This window comes from Patiria miniata, unplaced genomic scaffold, assembly GCF_015706575.1.
Source record: "Patiria miniata isolate m_02_andy unplaced genomic scaffold, ASM1570657v1 HiC_scaffold_18, whole genome shotgun sequence".
Taxonomy (NCBI): Eukaryota; Metazoa; Echinodermata; class Asteroidea; order Valvatida; family Asterinidae; genus Patiria; species Patiria miniata.
The window spans coordinates 5,289,824-5,309,951 of NW_024037056.1; the positions used below are offsets into that span (position 1 = coordinate 5,289,824).

Genomic DNA, 20,128 nt, shown 5'->3' on the forward strand with positions numbered 1-20,128 from the left:
AATCTTAAGTCCGGTAGCCTCCGGTAATACATTGTATTACAATTTACGTCACGTGACTAAAACGGGAGGAATTCCTCCTTTTCCCTGAAAATTACCGAAGTTTGCCGAATTCGTTTCGTCGACAATCGGATAGCGCCTGAGTATTTCCGAATATAATATAGGTTTAATTAACTGCTAATTGCTTATTAAATTTGTTTAAAATGAGTCGATAAAATATGCATTGCTTTCACTTAGAAATCTTGAAATTCAACGACGATTTTGTGCATCAAATATAATCGGATCGTATGGGCGAACTTTTTGCTGCGTCATGTACAATTTTGAATTTGACGACCATTACTGAGATTCAGTCCAAAACTCTGTCTTCATTCGGCTCCGCCTGCTAACAGTGCTATTTGGGTGCTTAATTTTGAAGATTCCAGATCAACATTAGCCAATGTTATCTTACCAAAACATCAAACTGTATTAGCATAACTGTATGATATTACGAAGCAAGTGATTAACTTAAAAATTTGATCAAAACATTAAAAAGCTAAACGTGATAAAGCGAAATCGGAAACGAAGCCGAGCTTTGAAAAAGGGCCATCAATGTCGTCATGTTTATTTTTAGCCACGGAGGCTGCCTGACCTAAGATTCATCAGGAATAGTCAGAATCTTTTGGTCTGGGAACAAGACTAACTAAACGCACGCAGTAAAACACGTGATATACTAAAAGTTTTCACGTACGTACGTGAAACTCATCGCGTACGTACGTGAAACTTATCATGTACGTACGTGAAACTTATCATGTACGTACGTGAAACTTATCATGAACGTACGTGAAACAGAAAACTTATCATGTACGTACGTGAAACTTATCACGTACGTACGTGAAAAAAATAAATAAATGTGTGGCGGTAATACGTTTCCGTAATACTGTGCCATATTTTGAAACATTTAAATTACACAATTCCAGGGGTTAAGATCGCGCAAGGCATGATGGGAAACAACATGGCGCAGCAAGATCGTACCAATGGGGAACGAGGTTGCGACATCCGATAGTTGGGTTACAAAATTTCCACTAGACTGGTTACATGAAAGCGAAAACCTATTCCTTAACATGATATGGACGTCAAGAAACCTGACTTTACAATCGTAAACTTGCACAGTGTTTCTATGATTCGCTTTTTCTATACATTGTATTTTTTGTGAAATGGCCGTCTTTACAATCTAAATGGTGTTCCTGTTAACGTACCTACGATAAATATAGGAATTTGTGGACAAATAGTAGTTATAAGTGATAATATTATGTTTGCAAAATGAGAAATAACTTATGGAGATTAATGTAGCAAGGACTTGTAAAGTCTATTTATCAAATTTGTTTACGCACAGAATTATTATGCGTGGCTAGGCTAGAGCTAGCTAGAAATAGAATCAATTTTTCAAGCGATGTTTTTTGTTGTTATTTTGCCCGGAACTACAATGTTCCTGCGGTGATCAACAAAGGATCAATGTGGAGCTGGTTCCAGGTGTGCATTCCCACATTAAAAAGCTTGATAAGTATTTGCGTTCGTAAGATCTGAGACCGTAGAACGACGGCACTTAACGGCGGTAAAACAGGTGAGTCGGAAACAGGTCAACTCGTACGCGAACCAACTCGTACGCGAGTCAACTCGTACGCGGATTGGTCAACTCGTACGCGAGACAACTCGTACGCGAGCCAACTCGTACGCGAGCCAACTCGTACGCGAGCCAACTCGTACGCGAGCCAACTCGTACGCGAACCAACTCGTACGCGAACCAACTCGTACGCGAACCAACTCGTACGCGAACCAACTCGTACGCGAACCAACTCGTACGCGGGCCGTTTTAGGAGTGGTTTCGAGGATTGGGTTGGCATGGTTGGGAAGAATTTGGGAATAGTGTGACGGGTAGTCCGTAGTTAAATGTGTGACCGTTGTGTGTGATTGGGAGTGAACCCATGAATGATGATAATAAAGTAACTGATTTTTGTAGTTAGACGAGTGTTGTATCCTTTTGTGCATACCTGTAGCCTTGTCACGTCAAATTTAATTCCATATATTAATGCAACGATGTACCAGTTGCATTTTTCGTGTTTTTTTAATCAATGTACCTGTCAGTCAATTAATTGTCACCATTGTCAAACTGACCCAATTGCAACAATTCGTCACAGCGCACCTGGGTGTGCAGCCTGCGAAGCCATTCACCTCCCCATTGTTTTATTTTACAAAATATAATTTGGATACATAATAATTAGGACTAAAAAATTATCGGACCCAAGCAAAAAATTAATTTTCTGACCCAAGAAAATCGCATTTGACCCAAGAAACCTCGCATTTCCGGTGAAATTATATAAAATTCTGATTTTAACAAAAAAAAAAAAATCATCTCCCCATTTTTTTCTTTTTTTACAAAATATTATTTGGATATATAATAATTAGGACTAAAAAACTATCTGACCCAAGCAAAAAACTGGCGGACACTGTCCTTACAACTGTATAAGCATGCTATATTCCTTTTTTATAGTAGCTCCTTTTTATACAATAGACCTCGCAAATATCGTTGTTTTCTTGTCATTTTACTTGTCTAACCAACCAGCAATTGTACCGCGGCATACACAGGTAACAACGATTCAATCATGCATTCTTTATACAGTGCGCGGTGCGGCGGGAACCAATCATACTGGTTATCGCGAAGACAACTTCCCAATCAATCAAGCGAACTTGTAAAAAAAAAAAAAACGCAGAATTCTTCTCTAAAAAATCGCGAATGTAAGTAGCACTGGCGGTTTCAAAAATCAACTACATTTAATTTGAACATCTCAACCTTTCAGAAAAGGTAAAATTATGCCGACCTACCGTACCGAACCTAATTTCATCTGTCCATGCATGGAGGAGCTAAACCAATCGTCTAAACTCACGCGTACGAGTTGGTCCGTGTACGAGTTGGTCCGCGTACGAGTCGGTCCGCGTACGAGTTGGTCCGCGTACGAGTCGGTTCGCGTACGAATTGTCCCGCGTACGAGTTGGTCGCGTACGAGTTGGTTCGCGTACGAGTTGACCTGTATTCGGTCAGTCGTGTTAAATAAAAATGGATCCGGGCCGGGGGATATTGAAAATCATGCATGCGCAAGTGTATGTATTGCAGTGCAATCAGTGCATGCACAGGCTTAGCCCCATAAATGTGCTCAATTTACTGGACTACCTCCTTAAATAATGGCAACCCTTCCACTTGAACATGAACCCCAAAATGTAGAACTTTGTCAACTTTTTATTTTCATATTCAGACTTTGTTATTTTATAATTAATGTTAAAATAGTTTATTTTGCAAGCACACTCAGTCATGTCAGTCACCCCTCTTTTTCATGTTTTTCAGACTTCTATTTTTCGTGTAATTTCGTGTTCGAATATTGTTGATGTACCCTAACGTTGCGGGCACCCTAACGTGGCACACTTTGATTTTTCACCTGTAGCGCTAGTCCGAGTAACTTGGACCCAACTTATCGCCTTTTTAAAAATTTGGACATGGTCTGGCGATAGTAGGGTCCAAGCCCATTCCTCGACCTAGACAACACAGTCACTGACAGTCCCAAAAACCAACATTTTCCAACAAAAAACATCAGATTTCACCTTCAAAACGGCCTCCAAATTACTAGATATGTCACCTGAGGTACAAGTAGACATAGATGATTAAGATGGTTGTACTTAAGTTTACTTACGATCCGAAAAAAAAGTGAAATTTTCCGTTCAATTCTGGAGACCCCCTCTGCCTAGGTTGTCGTTGTTGTGCTCACGTTCAAAACTGCATGATAATGGCGTCTGACCTCGACCTCATGCAAATGTGGTGCGGCGCGCTTGCGCATAATGCACATAATGCAGCATACACGGCAGATTCCCCTGCGCCGCGCCGACGACTGTTTCCTGATGTAGAGCGCTGTGTAAGTTCGCGGTACGCCTGGGTAGCCAGCGCGACTCCCAGGCGTACCGCGAACTTACACAGCGCTCTACATCAGGAAACAGTCGTCGGCGCGGCGCAGGGGAATCTGCCGTGTATGCATGCAGTGCATTATGCGCAAGCGCACCGCACCACATTTGCATGAGGTCGAGGTCAGACGCCATTATCATGCAGTTTTGAACGTGAGCACAACAACGACAACCTAGGCAGAGGGGGTCTCCAGAATTGAACGGAAAATTTCACTTTTTTTCCGGATCGTAAGTAAACTTAAGTACAACCATCTTAATCATCTATGTCTACTTGTACCTCAGGTGACATATCTAGTAATTTGGAGGCCGTTTTGAAGGTGAAATCTGATGTTTTTTGTTGGAAAATGTTGGTTTTTGGGACTGTCAGTGACTGTGTTGTCTAGGTCGAGGAATGGGCTTGGACCCTACTATCGCCAGACCATGTCCAAATTTTTAAAAAGGCGATAAGTTGGGTCCAAGTTACTCGGACTACTGTAGCGCCCAGCTAGAGCAAAAGTGTCAACTGAAATTTCACAGAAAGTGAAATTTCATCAAGTTCTTAAATCACGAGTTTATCTTTCCGTTACAAAATTAGAAGAAAAAATTTACTTCGGCGTGATTTTCTGATTTTATCAAAGTGCACAGTGAACCTTTGAAAATGTCCCCCCAAAATAAGCAAACAATTTTCTGATAAGCTTCTAGTTGGGTATGTAAGTAGAGATATTAATAATAACTCTTCGAATCACACTTTTTAACATTTGGACATGGTCTGGCGACTATCGCAAGACCATGTCCAAATGTTAAAAAAGGCCATTTGTAGAGCCCTAGTTACACGGACTAGAGATAATAATGGTTTATCAGATTTTATCAACTTTACATAAATTCTTAAATGTTAATTTGGAATTTTTTTCAAGATTTATTCCAGTGCGCCACATTAGGCAACACTCAGCCGATTTGTGCCCAGTTTTCGGACGCCACCGTTTTTGAATCCGAAACTGTTCACAGAAGTTAAATAACAACCATTATTAAAGGGACGTGTACATCATTGGCTTTTGCTGTAATTTTCAGAAATGAAGTATTTGGGGGGTTAGTATAATAGATCAAATATTGTTACACTGACATGTTTGAAGTTTTGTGTTCGAAAATGCTGGAAAAACCAAGAAAAACAAAAATATTCAAGTAGTCTGGTTCCCTGACTCCACTAAAGATGAAATGGATCAAACATACCGGAAAATTGTAAGGTAAGGGAACCAGTCTAGCTGGCCTGCACCCGTTCATGAGCATGGAACCAATAGCTAGCAAAACAAAATTTAGACTAAAAAAAACCTGGTAAATTTGGTGCAGTAATTGAAAAATAGTTAGGTTTTTCCAACGGTGGTCGGCCGTTGGAAATGTATACAAATATACCATTTTCTTGAAAATGGCTTCACACCAGGTGCCATAATTTTACAGGATGCTTAAGCATGTCATTTACCAACATCCTAGTAAGGTTACAACTTGGTAGTTTTATTTTTCGATGTTTGCAAATGTTGTATTTTCCCTTTAAAGTAAAAGTACTAATACTTCACTGAATGAATTTGAAGTTTGTCAACAAAGAAGTTTGGCAACACTGATGTGGAAAGTCGGGGTAAACATCAAAGTGCGCCTCATTAGGGAACATAGGTTATTAAATGCCTGAAATTCTGAATAGGTTTCTGCAACGTAGATACAGATACATACATACTCCAGTGGAGGGTTCTGCACGAGATGATGACAATGTGTCCGTCATTGCATTCATTTATTTCACTGATCGGAGCAGAGTATTAAAGGGAAAGTACATTGTACAACATTGGCAAACATCGAAAAATAAAACTACCAAGTTGTTACGAAATACCTTACTATGATACAGTTGGTAAATGACAGTCTAAAGCATCCTGTAAAATTAGGGCAGTCCTGGTGTGAAGTCATTTTCAAGAAAAATGGTACTTTTGTTTACATGTACATTTCCAGCGGTGGTCAGCCGACCACCGTTGGAAAAACTGTTTTTCAACTACTGATCCAAATTTACCAGGTTTTTTTCAGTCCAAACTTTGTTTGCTATTGGTTGCATATTCATGAACGGGTGCAGGCCAGCTAGACAGGTTCCCTTACCTTTCAATTTTCTGGCATTTTTGATCCATTTCATCTCTGGTGGAGTCAGGGAACCAGATTACTTGAACATTTTTGGTTTTTTTGGTTTTCCAGCATTTTCGAACACAAAACTTCAAACATGTCAGTGTAACAATATTTGATCTATTATACTAACCCCCCAAATAGTTCATTTCTGAAAATTACAAAATTACCAGCCAATAATGTACATTCCCTTTAAACGTCATCCTCATCCAATGGAAACGTCTACATTTGCTCACCAGTTTTCATCGGTTGCTATGTGGGAAAGAATGTCATTTGACACAGTTGATTGATGCAGTACTAAAGTGGTGTTGGACTGTTGCATGTTTTTACTACATGTATGCTACGTTTTTGGACTCTTATAGTACGCAGTAAGGTGAATACATGTAACAAAAATAGTTGTGCTTCCGGTTTCTCTACCTTCCCTATTCTGACAGCCCCTTCCCTAAATTTTCTAAGGGAAAAATGAGAAAAAACACCCCCAAACCATCAATTACTACCTTAAAACAAATTGTTAAATTGGACTAATGCCCAAAAAAAGAGTCTCTGGTTTCTGGTATGGAGCTTGCCCGAAAAGTGATGCGGCGAAGTGTGTGTTTTTTTTGTTTTGGTTTTTTTTTACTTTTTTTTTCTTCAAATGTCGGCTGATGACTGCAAATGGTGCCCGACTAAATTTAGTGCAAAATATATGGGAGTCCAGAGAGGGCACATAAAAAAAATACTCGATCGTAACCCCATCTAAAAGCATGTTAAAATTGTGCAGCAGCAGGATTCCAGTCAAACCAGTGAGTTTGGCAGTTTTTAGACATCATCTTGCATTGAAAAAAAAACTTTTTCATTTTGCCGACACGCATGGCTAAGGCGACGCACGCGCATACCAGAAACCGAGACTTTTTTTTTTTGGCCTAAGCTAAAGATTTGTGCCTAAATTGTATTACATGTATTTGCAACCAAAATACAATGCAAAGGTCAATCTAAAGTGACCTTTATAAATTTATCGCTCAGTGGTCTAAATTTAATCGCAAGTCTGTGACCAATACTACCCTTGTCTACCTGTACATGCAGACACCCTCCATATGATCGTACTCAAAAAAGTTGCCAAAAACAAAAAAATTCCCTACCTACCGGTACCAGTAGGTACCCTATTTTCAAATGCCATGTAATCAGAAGCAGAAAATTTTTGGGGGGCCTAATGCGAGTCCCAATTTTGTTTCGGACAAGCTTATTAGCCTGTACTCCCAATAACCTTGACTTGTATGGGTCACAGATTTTGGGGACAAATATTGACCACTGACAGATAAATTTATAAAGGTCACTTTAGGTTGACCGTTGCATTGTATTTGGTTGCGGACAACAGATACCGGTAGTAATTTAACACAAATATTTGGTGCTGGTAAGTTAGTCCAATTTAACATAATTGTTTTTTTCTTTCATAAAAATCAAACTTAAATTAGATGCAAAAAGTACATTGTAAGACTTATTCTAAGCGAATTTCTCAACCAACATTTTTTCTTAGTTTCTTGATTGGATCAAAATATGTGAGAACCCAACCCCCTCCAAAAAACAACAAAAACCAAAGTGCTCTACAAAACACACTAAAAAGCATGCATGCCTAAAATTTTATTCATAAATCCTTAGAACTTTTTACCCATTCCTATTGGTCGAAAGCCTGTGTCTTAAACGGATGAAAAGACATGGCTGGCTGGTCTTCAACACTTTTCCAGTGTCACATGAAATTTGGACTCCTAAAAATCCAGTGCCTCTTACTGTTTTATTGGTTGAACGTTCACAATCCTCACGTACCGGTAGGCATGCGCAACACTACCAGTGAGTCAGAATTGTATAAGTCCTAAATTCACAACGCAACGCCCCAGGTGCATTCTGCGCGACATCGTGCAGTACGCGCGACGTGCGCGCCAATCTCCATAAATGGAGTGTTTACATCTTATTCGCGAGCTGGATGCTCCCTCATTTAGCTAGAGGGGTGTTTAAAAAAACATGAAGTGAACTTGTTGAACAAAATCAGGTTTTTTTGACCAAAATGATTGATTGTTTTGACCGAAAAGGTATTTATAAATGGGAATAAATGTAAGAGTCTGGATGCTGATAATTACCCTCGCCTTCGGCTCGGGTAATTATCAGCACCCAGACTCCACGCGGTCTTAAACAGAGTGATTAATACCGACCAAGCACACATTTATTCCCTTATTGAAAGCCAACACGGAATAATATTATTTTTGTTACGGGTTTCTAATATCCATATCATGATAAAACTCGGTAAAGTTTAACAGTATTTTATTACATATGATTGGATATTAAATTGACTTCAGCCGGTTGCAGTCTTTCATGCATGCTAGATGATTTTTTTTTTTTGTATTTTCCAAATTGGAAATACTATGAATGCTTGACTTGCTGTTTTGGAAAATATCGCAATTGTGTGCTGATCTTTTATCATTCAGTACCAGAAGGCCTTGCAGCTCCACCAATTATAATAATCATTCAGCAGACAAGCAAACAAACAGTCAAGAACACAACTGAAAATTGTCCCTGACTTTGTGTGAATTGTGATAAAAGTATCCACGCATAGAATGCCAAGGGCATGAAGTTGGTTTTTTTTTTTTTTTTTTAACTAAATTGCAATGTCTGCAAAGTTAAAGGGAATGTACATACGTGTACATGTACATCATTGGCTTTTGCTTTAATTTTCAGAATTGAACTATTTGAGAGGTTAGTATAATACTCAAATTATTGTTACACTCACATGTTGGAAGTTTTGTTTTCGCTGGAAAAACCAAGAAAAACAAAAATGTTCAAGTTGTCTGGTTCCCTGACTCCAGTGAAGATGAATTGGATCAATTTACAGATGCCGGAAAAGAGTACGGTATTAGGGAACCAGTCTAGCTGGCCTGCACCCGTTCATGAACATGAAATCAATAGCAAACAAAACTTGGACTGAAGAATATGGTAAATTTGGAGCAGTAGTGAAAAATAGTTAGATTTTTTCCTACGGTGGTCGGCCGACCACCGTTGGAAATGTATACAAAAATGCAATTTTCTTGAAAATGACTTCACACCAGGTGCCATAATTTTACAGGATGCTTTTAGACTGTCATTTACCAACATCCTGTAAGGTATTTCGTAAAAACTTGGTCGTTTTATTTTTCGATGTTTGCAAATGTTGTATTTTCCCTTTAAAGCAAACTGAACAGACACCGCAGAAAAATTTTAATCAGTAGCATCTGGTTTGTGTTTGAAGCCAGGTTTTTTAATTATTTCATTCCCGCTTCACTGGCAACTCGGCAAACAGATCTTTCACAGTCTGGTGCCGAGCAAATTATCTGACAATTATTACACATGCTATATTAAGGTACCGGTACAGTCCCGTAATTTGTGCGTTTTGTTCGTTTGAAGCAACAAACATGCTCAAACTCTAAAGAAGGATGCTGAACAACTAACCTGATGAAGGTTCAGCTCAGCTTCAGCTGTATATTCTGCGAAAAACAACATTCTAGGATCTCGATTTCAAATCAATTCAAAAGTTGCTGAATCATGTTTTGAATTGGGCCTCAATTCAGCGTCCGAGACACGTTGTCAGCGAGCCGATTGCAGCTACACGATGTCGCGCACTGAACCGACAAATAATAGCAACCGTGCACGCGTGTGCATCGTGCCAACGCTTGGGAGCGCTTCGCCGAATGAAAAAAAATGAACTACTATCGGAAATTTCCAATGCATCTTTAGACACATCGTTGGAAGGGCCTTCTTTTGTGTATTTCTTCAAAATGACAGCTTGCCAGAAATAATGATTTCACAGGGAGTTGAGTCCCCTTATTATATTTCAACCAAGTTTGTTTTTCAACAATAATTATGTCAGTTACTTTTTGGATAAGGATTTAGACAAATGATGGACTGTAGCTTTAATGGAGACCTGTCCATGTAGCAGTGCCCAAGGTTGCTGTATTATTAGTGCTGGACTGAGTGCACGCCCACTGGGTCTGTGCGGCCATGCATGAACGCACTGGTCCATCCCTCTGGGTTTTTTTGCCTGGCTTAACTTTTAATTGGCTTTGAGGATGCTTTGAGCCACTTTGAATTGGGCAAAACGGAACTATTTCTGGAGTCCGCTGAACTGTTTGAATGGGCTTTGTCAGTGTATGGGCGCAGGGCTATTTTAGGAATTTTCAGATTTCATACAAGTTTTGCTGCTGCATGTAAGTCTAAATTAAACAAATAAAAAAAAATAGCTCCATGGTTATGCCAAGTTTTCAGGGTCGCCCTAAAATGGGCTACGGAGTATGTACATGTTTAATGTATCATGCAGTATTACTAACTGTTGGCATGCCTGCCTTGGTTTGATAGTGAATGTTTATAGCTTGTTTTACAAAAGCAGGTTGTTTATTTAAGAAATTTGTATTATTGAAGACATTGTTTTTGTTTACAGATCAGCAGCCAATAAAGTCACACTGAAGATGTTTATGTGGTCTTATGAAACCATTTTCCTAATGATCCTAAAAAACATGCTTATACTTATAGGCATAGGAGGGATTAGGTCATTGATGAAAACATCTCCGCCCATTCACGGCTTTGCCTCGAATTAAAAACGAACTGCTCACGGAAATTTCCAAAAATGCATCTTTAGACGCATCCTTGGAAATGACCTTCTTTTATTGTTTTCTTCAAAATGACAGCGTGCCAGACAGAATAATTTCACAGGGTGTTTGGTGCCATTACTGTTTTTAAACCAAATGCTTATTCAACAATAATTTTGGATAGCTGCAAACTTTTCACTTTTTACTTACTTTTTTGGATAGCTGCAAATGATGTACTCTACCTTTAATATGCATTCATATGATAATTTATACTTATAGGCCTACTACATATGTACACATGTATGAACATGTGTGTTAGGGTTCAATCCACTGTAGACCAAGCCTGCAGATCTGGTACACGGTACCCTGTGGAGACATGTGCATAATAGGGAACAAAAGACTGTATACGTCACCACGGGGCAATTTCTAGATGAATACGTCTCCACAACAAGGTTATAAATCACGAAATAAATGTAGACACATTTTTACTCAAAAAGTAGCAATTTCCAAGGTGTGTTGATCTGTTGCAAACAGGAAATTACAATCCAAATTTCAGCCACAGAAATTAATTTTGGTTAAAATATGAGCATTTTGAAAACCCCGTAGGCTTTCAAACTCGAAAACTTTAGTACGCGAGAACAAAGAAATGACTCCACGAGGATACAAATTTTAGTATGTGTGTACTATGCACATGTGTGTTCTAAAGTGTTTGTTTATCAATCCACTACCAAGCCTGCAGTTTACATACATTGTACATGTATGTCCTTATTGGAGATATATATGGAGCCAAGCTCTGTACATGTATGTTTATTCCTTTGTGTACATTCGCCAGACTGTATGCTGTACCACAATACAGAGACTTGCTATGCAAACAATAGACCATCCCAGCAAAACAATAACTGCAGCTGCAACCCAGGGCCTGTATACACACATATATACACTGATACCCAGCACAAACGGGCTGTACCCACATTGCTCCTTTGTTGTTCGCTGAGTAAGGATGCAGAATTTGTTTCTTCAGTTTGTAGTTTTTGAGCCAGAGATGAGCCCGCATTTTTGAAGAGAGCTCTAGGAACATAAAACTTCAGTGGGATTTGACGAGATTTTATATGTAGCGCAGCCAACTGATGTACCGTAGCCTACATGTACGATATGTACGTACGTATCAATGGTAAGGTAGGCCTATAATTATATGATGGATAAACATGTACAAATAGACATTTGTTGTAATGCTTTGCAGTGTTTACGCCGGTGAAGGGCAAAACCTAATTTGCTTTACTGTGATGTTTTACAGTAAACCTATGTACCGGTACGTGCTTGCATTTTTCCTGTATTTTTAGCTTGCCTGTCTTTTGTACAATGCAGATTTAAAACAAATTACTGTGTATTTCTGGTAATGACACCAAGGATTTTATTCCTCAAAAGTGCCCTAGGCACTGTAGCTTGCAAGCCTGAAGAAACCTGTAGAGAGGAGACAGTGAGAAGAAATTTACAGTTTTAGAGGTGGGAGGAAAACCCCAGTTACGAATATTGTGGGGGAAACCCACGGAATCAGGTAGGGACTGAAAACCTAATCCACGTGTTGGCCCAGGTGGGATTCGAACCCGGGTCACCGCGGTACGGAAGGCGAGGAAAGTACCGCTACGCCAACGCCAACCTGACTCCCATAGACCATATTGAAAAAAAGTATGTTAATGAAGGCCCGCTTCAATGGCAAAAGCATTGTGCTAGCTATTGTTCAGAATCTGCCATGGTGCAGTTGCTTTGTACAATAGTATTAGTAAGCACAGTGCTTCCACCATTAAAGGGGGCCTCGGTGATAGCGTATTTGGAGTGGTCAGTACAACCATAGAACAAAGTCTGAGTTGTTTTAATACAAATTGTGACCCATTTCAATTTTCTTTTTGCACAGACAGAAAATTGATTAGTTCTTCAATGCTCACCATCCATGTAACACGATATTGTGGGTGGAGAAATACATGGTTTGGTTTTTAACTTTCCCTTAAAATATTCACAATGAAGAAAAAAAATTCAATTTACTTAATGCATCGACCCCTCGTTCATTATATTGTGTTTCCCGTTATGAATTCTAAGCACGTCAACGTACACAATCATGTTCTATGTGATTATGACATTTGTTATTGTGAGGCTCTGTATACAGCACAATGGCACACATACATTTTCATTTGTATAATGCTGAACAGATGAAGATATTCATGCTGCATGTTTTTTATACCATGTACAAGCCTTACCAGAGCTCTGTTTAAAACCCTGACCTAGCCCCATAAATGTGGCCAATTTTCTGGACTACCTCCGTAAATAAAGGCCACACTTCCACCATGTACCAAAACATGTAGAACTTTGTCAAATTTTGATTTTCACATTTAGGCTTAGTTTGTACTAGTTTATTTTTGCAGTCCATCGAGCAATCCAGAAAGTCAAGGCTCGCTCCAGGGAGTCAGTACTTTCAAAAAGACCTGTACAACAACAGAGTTCCAAGGAGAAAGTTCCCTTTGTTGTCACTTTCCACCCCTCACTTCCCCCCATTCGTACAATAACCAGTTCTAACCATCATATTCGTCACACATCAGGTCGACTTCAACGTGCTGTACAAGAAGAACCCATAGTTGCCTACAGACGGCCACCCAGTCTCAGGAATCTCATTGTCCGGGCAGATGTCCCCCCCTTTAATGATAATGTTAACCCCCCTTTGCCACAGGGAACTTTCAGGTGTCCCAACACCTCCAAATGCATCATCTGTAGACAACACATTGTCATTTAGCCTTCGAGAAAGACTCTGCTAGGGTCGAAACGTCAGGCCACTTACTATTTTTTTGCAGTTTATTTGTGCTTTAGAAGCACACTCACCCATATGCTAATCAGAAAGTGCTGCCTTTTTCAGATGTCTAATTTTCGTGAAATTTCATGTTGAAATTTTGATACGCAAACGTGTGCAAACGAATCTGGAAATTTCACGAAAAATAGGCATCTGAAAAAAGGCAGCTCTTTCTGATTAGCCTATAAAGACTAAGAGGGTGAGTATGCTTCTAAAGCAAAAATAAACTACAAACTAAGCCTAAATGTGAACATCAAAATTTGACAAAGTTCGACATGTTTTTGTACAAGGTGGAAGTGTGGCCTTTATTTACGGAGGTAGTCCAGTAAATTGGCCACATTTATGGGGCTAAACATGTTGCCTTTGTGGAGCTGTATACAAAGTACATGTTCAATGAGGGTATGCATGACTTATTAGGCCAAAAAAATAAATACTTCTGCTTCCGATTACATGGCCATAGAAAATAGGGTAGGTACCGGTAGGTACCAAAAAAAATGGGGGGGGGGCTTCCTGTGTTTATAGTGAGTAGTACGAATTTGTGATTATGCAAATAAGTTCTAAAGGGCATTGCATTCAGCGTATATAGTGCTGGTTGGCAGGTATCAATATTCTGGAATTGTTCACCATGTTTTATGCATACATTTTTTTTGTATGCTTGGCATAGTCAATTAAATTTGTCCATTTACTTGCAAGCTTCAATGTTGTTTTGAATGAATATTCAGTGAGGTCGTCTTTTCCAGAGGAATTTCAGAATGCTGACAACGATTATTAAAATCGCATTTTTGGACAAAAGAGAATTTCAGACCACCGTTGGAAATGTATACAAAAATACCACTTTCTTGAAAATGACTTTACACCAGGTGCCATAATTTTACAGGATGCTTAAGACTGTCATTTACCAACATCCTAGAAAGGTTTTGTAAAAACTTGGTAGTTTTATTTTCGATGTTTGCAAATGTTGTATACTCCCTTTAAACCAAAGAAAGAAAAAAATTGTTCAATTTGGTTTGTAATTTTTGGGCTGTGGAAGGATAAACAAATACATGACATTTACAATCTAAGTGGACCACATCTAGGTATATTTACGTCTGTACAGTAAAATTCTACCAGGTGCATGTACATGTATACATTTGTGCAAAATTACATAACCGTTAAGCTCCTTTTTACACCAAGAATCGCCGTGTTCATGTACAAGTTGACGTCTGACCCTAAAATTCAGTTAAAATGTTCATGCAGCATTTAGAGGCCATGCAATTCTAGAAGCAAAGTATCAAATATTTTAAAATGCACTGTATACAGTGGAAGTAATGCGAGTGAAAAAAATTACAGGCTATTGTGTAGGCGGTGATATGCTTGGGTAGGTTTTATGCAGATCCGCTCTTCATAATTTAGGGGGGTGGTTAAGGTCACAATGTACGTCTAGAGGTTTTAAGAAAAATACATTGTACCATTGAATCAAAACACAAAATCTGCTGGTTGCACTATTGTTTGATTCTTGTGTATACAACGTACATGTAGTAACAAGTGTTGAGCAGTACTAAAACACAAAGACCTTCCTGCCAGGCAAAATAAAATGCTGGTATCTCTTATAATTTATTAGTGCTGTTTCCTCTGGATAAAATCTTCACAGACAAAGAGCGTAAATGCCACACTGGTCTCTTCGACTGAGGATAATGCATGGTATAGATGCTCTCCATTCAGCAGACATCTTTGGGAGGTTTTGATCTTCTGGTATCTCGTATAATTTATTAGCTGTTTCCTGAGAATAAAATCTGTACAGACAAAGAGCCGTGAAACGCCACACTGGTCTCTTCGACTGTGGATACTGCATGGTATGGATGCTCTCCATTCAGCAGACATCTTTGGGGGTTTTTGGTCTTCTTTCGTTTGTCGGGTAGACAATTCAGATGTCAACTTGCAGTTTGTTTAACAGTAGTCTGGTCCAAATTACAAACATGTACAGTAGTTAGACTGTCTGCTTCATGTGGAAATTGGTACCCGGTAGATGGGGCAATCAGTCTGCAGTTTGGACAGTGATTGCTGGAGAATTTTGCAGGATTGAGGCCCTGGTCACCCCTCCAAGGACCACATTCAAGAAATAACAGAGCATTCTGCAAGTTTGAGGCTGTATGCTGTTTGGATGCAGGATTGAAGTTACATCCTAGCAAAAATGCCTAGGGAGTTGGGGTTATCATGGTTGTAAGCTGTGAACAGGATGCTTTGCATGCCAGAGTTTTGTTTCTGTTATGCATTGAATTAATTTTGCAATGTTTTGTTTTTCTAATCTGTAGGTTATTTTAGATCAGGATTGTTGAAAAGTGAAGCAGTCGGCGTATCGTGGTAGTATCCACTGTGCGCTAAAGAAACAAATCTTTCATTGGCTTGGAATTGACTGCTGTCATTTTGAGGAGTTGTCGTACCATCAATGCGTGAACTGCCATGATACTGTGACCCGTGACCTCTGACCTGTTACCATGGAGACAGTGCTGGACTACTGCCTGTCCTACTGTTGCCTGTGTTGCAGTTGCTACGCCCCGCGTACCCATGACGACGACCTCTACGAGCCCCTACTCTTGGACGAGGAGCGGGCCGCGGTGAACGAACTGCTGAACTACTTAAACAGAGGTGGGTAAACTTTATGAGCAGATACTTAGTCTGAACACAATCATACATGTAATATCTCTTTGCTCATATAGAGTCTGAAAACGGCCAGTAAATCACTGTCGTAGTGACCTCTGATGCAGTGTCAACTCATTTCAGTATCCATTGCGTATGGATAGGCTTAGCATTCCAGTTGTGCATTTACGTGAGAACTAAAGACAAATTCGGCGAACAAAATCAGAAGCCGTTAGAGGTAGAACCAGGTTCGCACTCGGGTAGTACGCACGCACTCTGGGCTCCTTAGACCAATTTGACAGGGTTAAGGAAATGCACGCACGCCTCATCTTTAAGAATGCGTATGGCATTCGCGTGGGCGTGGTGCCACCTCAAATGGCTTCTAATTTTGTTCGGCGAGTTAGCTAGTAGAATCCGGCGACCAGAATTAGAAGCTTTTACTTTTACTTAGTAAAATCAGGTAACCGATTAAAATGTCATATGTTGTATATTGCCCTGGACCGGTACTCGTCTGTTTTTTTTGTTTTTGTTTTGGTTTAGCGTGCTGATATGCTAAGCGGTATTTTCTTATCTGATTGATTTCATCTTGCAGAGTATGAGGAGAAGCCGTCGTTATCCGAAGACCGTCTGCGCGCCATTAACATCCTGACTTACTCGCACAACGATGACCTGCAGAGGTCGGCCGCCCTCTGCCTGGCCGAGATCAGCGAGAGACGTAAGAATCTTTGTATTGTTGTTAAAAGAGTAAAGTCAGTTCCGGCTAATATGCCCATTTTGGCCGGGGCCTACATGTATTTTCAGTGTCCGTTGCAAAACAAAATGACAGAGAAAATTTCTATTCCCCCTGGATGGGATGCCAGTCCTTCGTAGGTTACTCCCCAGCTAATGCCAGTACCGATTTATAATCCTGGGTGGAGAGAGGCAAGTTATGGTGAAGTGGCTTGCCCAAGGACACAACACGTGGCCAGCAGGTGGATTCGAATCCCTGACCCTCTGATCGTGAGTCGTAAACCCTAACCACTGTGCCACACTCTTCCATTTGTATCGTATTCCACGGGTAATATTCTGCCAGAAATGCAAGTACCAGGCTCCGTTAAGTTACTCAGTGGTTGCAGAAGTGGATGAGCAAAGACTCCAATTAGAGTAAATTGAAGGATATATCAGGTGATAATACAGATACTCGTTTGTATTTCAGAGGATTTCTATTGTTACAGCAGCAGATATTAACCTGCCTATGCAAACATACATTCTGTGCCTAGTAGTCCATTCAGTCAAAATCAAACAAGTGACTGTTTTCAACAGTTAAGAATCCCCAGTCTACATACCTGTAAAGCAGGATTGACTGGCTGGGACTGCTTAAGTAACTTGATTACAGCTATGCTTTGACTCCGGGTGAGTGATGAAACAGCTGTGACCACATACAAGTGTGCATACACCTGCAATTGTGGACCCCCTATTGTCCTGCTTTTGTTTGTACACTAACTTTTTAGCAACAGTTTTCATTGGTTTTGTACACGAATCACAATTGTGGACCTTCGGTCAAACATGGACCCTGTTGTCCTCTATTGTTCAACGTCCACAATTTGAATGGTAAACTCAACCTGCCTTCTTTGTCCCAGCTTGACTAGTCACAGTGCTTGCTTGACATATGATCTGACTGTTGGTGACTAGCCTTTGTTAAAAGTACAGCCGGGAAAGTGGAAGTAAATTTTGACTGTCTGTGACTGTTTAAACAGCGGGAGGGTTAAAGGGTCTAAGCACTAAAAACAGGCAGAGGTAAGAAACAAATAAATACATGTACGTTATAAGATTCTTTCATAACTAAAAGCTGAACAGCAGTGATTATATGTACACACGTATCTTTGTATGTATGTGTGTCTGGAATGTGTGTCCTAATTATAGCCGTACTTGTATCTCTGAGGGGTAAATATCACCTCACTTGAGGTGGAATTAGAAATGTTAATGAGAAATGTTAATGGTGTCTATTTCTGGCCTGTGTAATTTCATTGAAGAATGTAATTTCTGGAGAATGCTGGAACTGCAAGTAACCGGCATTTTAACGAAGGTCGTCTCCGACAAGAATAGAAGTCAATCAGTGTGGGATGCTTTATGAAGCAGGGGGAAAACAAGAGAATTTAATGAGTGAAGAAAGGTCATGGCATGTTGAAACGAGGGGGAAAGGTTTGAAGAAAGAAAGATTACGATGGTGCCATCCTGTTCTTCAGTGACATTTTGGATTCTGGTGATTTGTGGATCATGAAATGAACGTAATTGTGGTATCTATTCTAAGGTTTTTTCAGTGCCAGTCATATTGAACATTTTGTCAGAGTGCCATGGGGAAATGGCAAAAAAAATTGTACCTGAGTGATCTTTATGATCAGTAATGGGGTTAGTTTGGGCAAGCTGAGGATATTTTTCAGATCCTCTTATAGAGACAAAAGCAGTACCTAGGACATTGTAAAATAGTTACATTGATAAATTCTCGTAATTCAGGGCTGAGATTTGGGGGAAATGAAAAATCCACAAAAAAATCTGCAGAGGGTTCGAGAGTCACTAAGGGCCCCAGAGCAACGTAGGGTCTATGGTATGGTTGTAGATTTTGCCCGAAAGGCACCTCTTACATACCCATTTCTTTTACGCTATCGATACATGTAGGAGCACCTTTATGGCAAAACCTCAGGAATTCCAGATTTCATATGGGATTCTTAAAAGTTTCTGAAATCAGGGAGGCAAATATCCTGACCAAAAATTCTGAAACCAGGAAAAATGCTGACAAATCTCATCCATGTCGTACAAATAGCAAGCGTTAGTTGCTGACACCATTGTCAAGACGTGGACGGCTACAGATCTAGATGTTTCATCTGAGCAGAATCTCTCCTAAAGGTTTGCTAAGTTTCAAGATTTCTCTGTGTTTCTGTCACAGTGACCCAGCCCATCAACAACAAGGTGCAAACCAGGAAAAATCCTGACAAATCTCATCCCTGTCATACAAATAGCAAGCATAGGTTGCTGATACCATTGTCAAGACTTGGAAGGCTACAGATCTAGACGTTTCCGTCTGAGCAAAATCTCTCCTAAGGGTTTTCTAAGTTTCTCTGTGTTTCTCTCACAGTGATCCAGCCCATCAACAGCAAGGTGCTGGAGCCGCTTCTGGCGCTGATGGAATCTCGAGACATCGAGACGCAGAAAGCTGCTTCCCTGGCGCTCAGCAATCTGGCGCTGCATGGCCATGGTACGTACAAAGATTGATGTCAATTCTTGTAGGTCTTGTACTAGTATTGTTTTTGTAAATAGCTGGAGCAAGTTTGATCGAGGAACACTGGTCGACTAGTAGTTGATTCATGGTAGGCCTGTGCAGTTAATAGCTATGTGCAAACGTCTCTAGTCAAAGGATGGTCGAAGTGTCATCGCGAAACTTCTTGGTCTTGACTCCCTCTCCCTGCTGTGATTTATGATGTGCACAGTTATTGCGACCAACCCTGGTAGACTGGTCCCAAATAGTTGACCAGATTTGTCCAACTTTGGGTCGTTCAATAGGAGTAGGAGCAAAGATAGTTGACATATGGTTAACTATGGTCCAACAAACAAGGACGCATTTTTATCACTTTTTTAGAGCACCGTGAATGGACATCAACAGCCTGTGCGTACTGTACTGTACTGGTTCGCGCGTGAAGTACACACAACTTCCAGAATATAAGCCACAGCGTCTTCGCGTGAGCGCCAGGTGTCGTCAGCGGGCGAATACGTCAGAATTTAACTTGTGATGGTCTCCCAGATTAATCCCCGCCCCCAATAACTTTGGATCATTTGAAATACGCAGTCGATGGACCGGGAACCAGTCTAGGTCTCCCCCAACTCTCCGTTTCTGGCCGTTGAAGGAGTACTTGTGCACGGCGCCCATAGTTCTCACCTGAGCTTGCACTTTATTGCACATGTTTGTAGTACCCTCCACATGGGGACGAACTGGATAGTGCAAAAG

General features: G+C 40.2%; 1 protein-coding gene across 3 annotated transcripts in view; it reads left to right on the top strand.

Annotated features, from left to right (window-relative positions):
* The first annotated feature begins 1,350 nt into the window (after window positions 1–1,350).
* Window positions 1,351–20,128, top strand: part of LOC119724367 (vacuolar protein 8-like) — a 28,176-nt gene continuing 9,398 nt past the window's right edge. The window contains exons 1-4 of one of the 3 annotated variants that reach the window (XM_038195385.1): window positions 1,351–1,597; window positions 15,825–16,158; window positions 16,742–16,864; window positions 19,262–19,381. In XM_038195385.1, coding sequence (XP_038051313.1) covers window positions 16,008–16,158; window positions 16,742–16,864; window positions 19,262–19,381 — 394 coding nt within the window. In that variant the 5' untranslated portion in view covers window positions 1,351–1,597; window positions 15,825–16,007. Of the gene's footprint in view, window positions 1,598–11,427; window positions 11,869–15,009; window positions 15,366–15,824; window positions 16,159–16,741; window positions 16,865–19,261; window positions 19,382–20,128 lie in introns of those variants that run through there. The other 2 variants (XM_038195387.1, XM_038195386.1) reach the window with 2 other exon arrangements.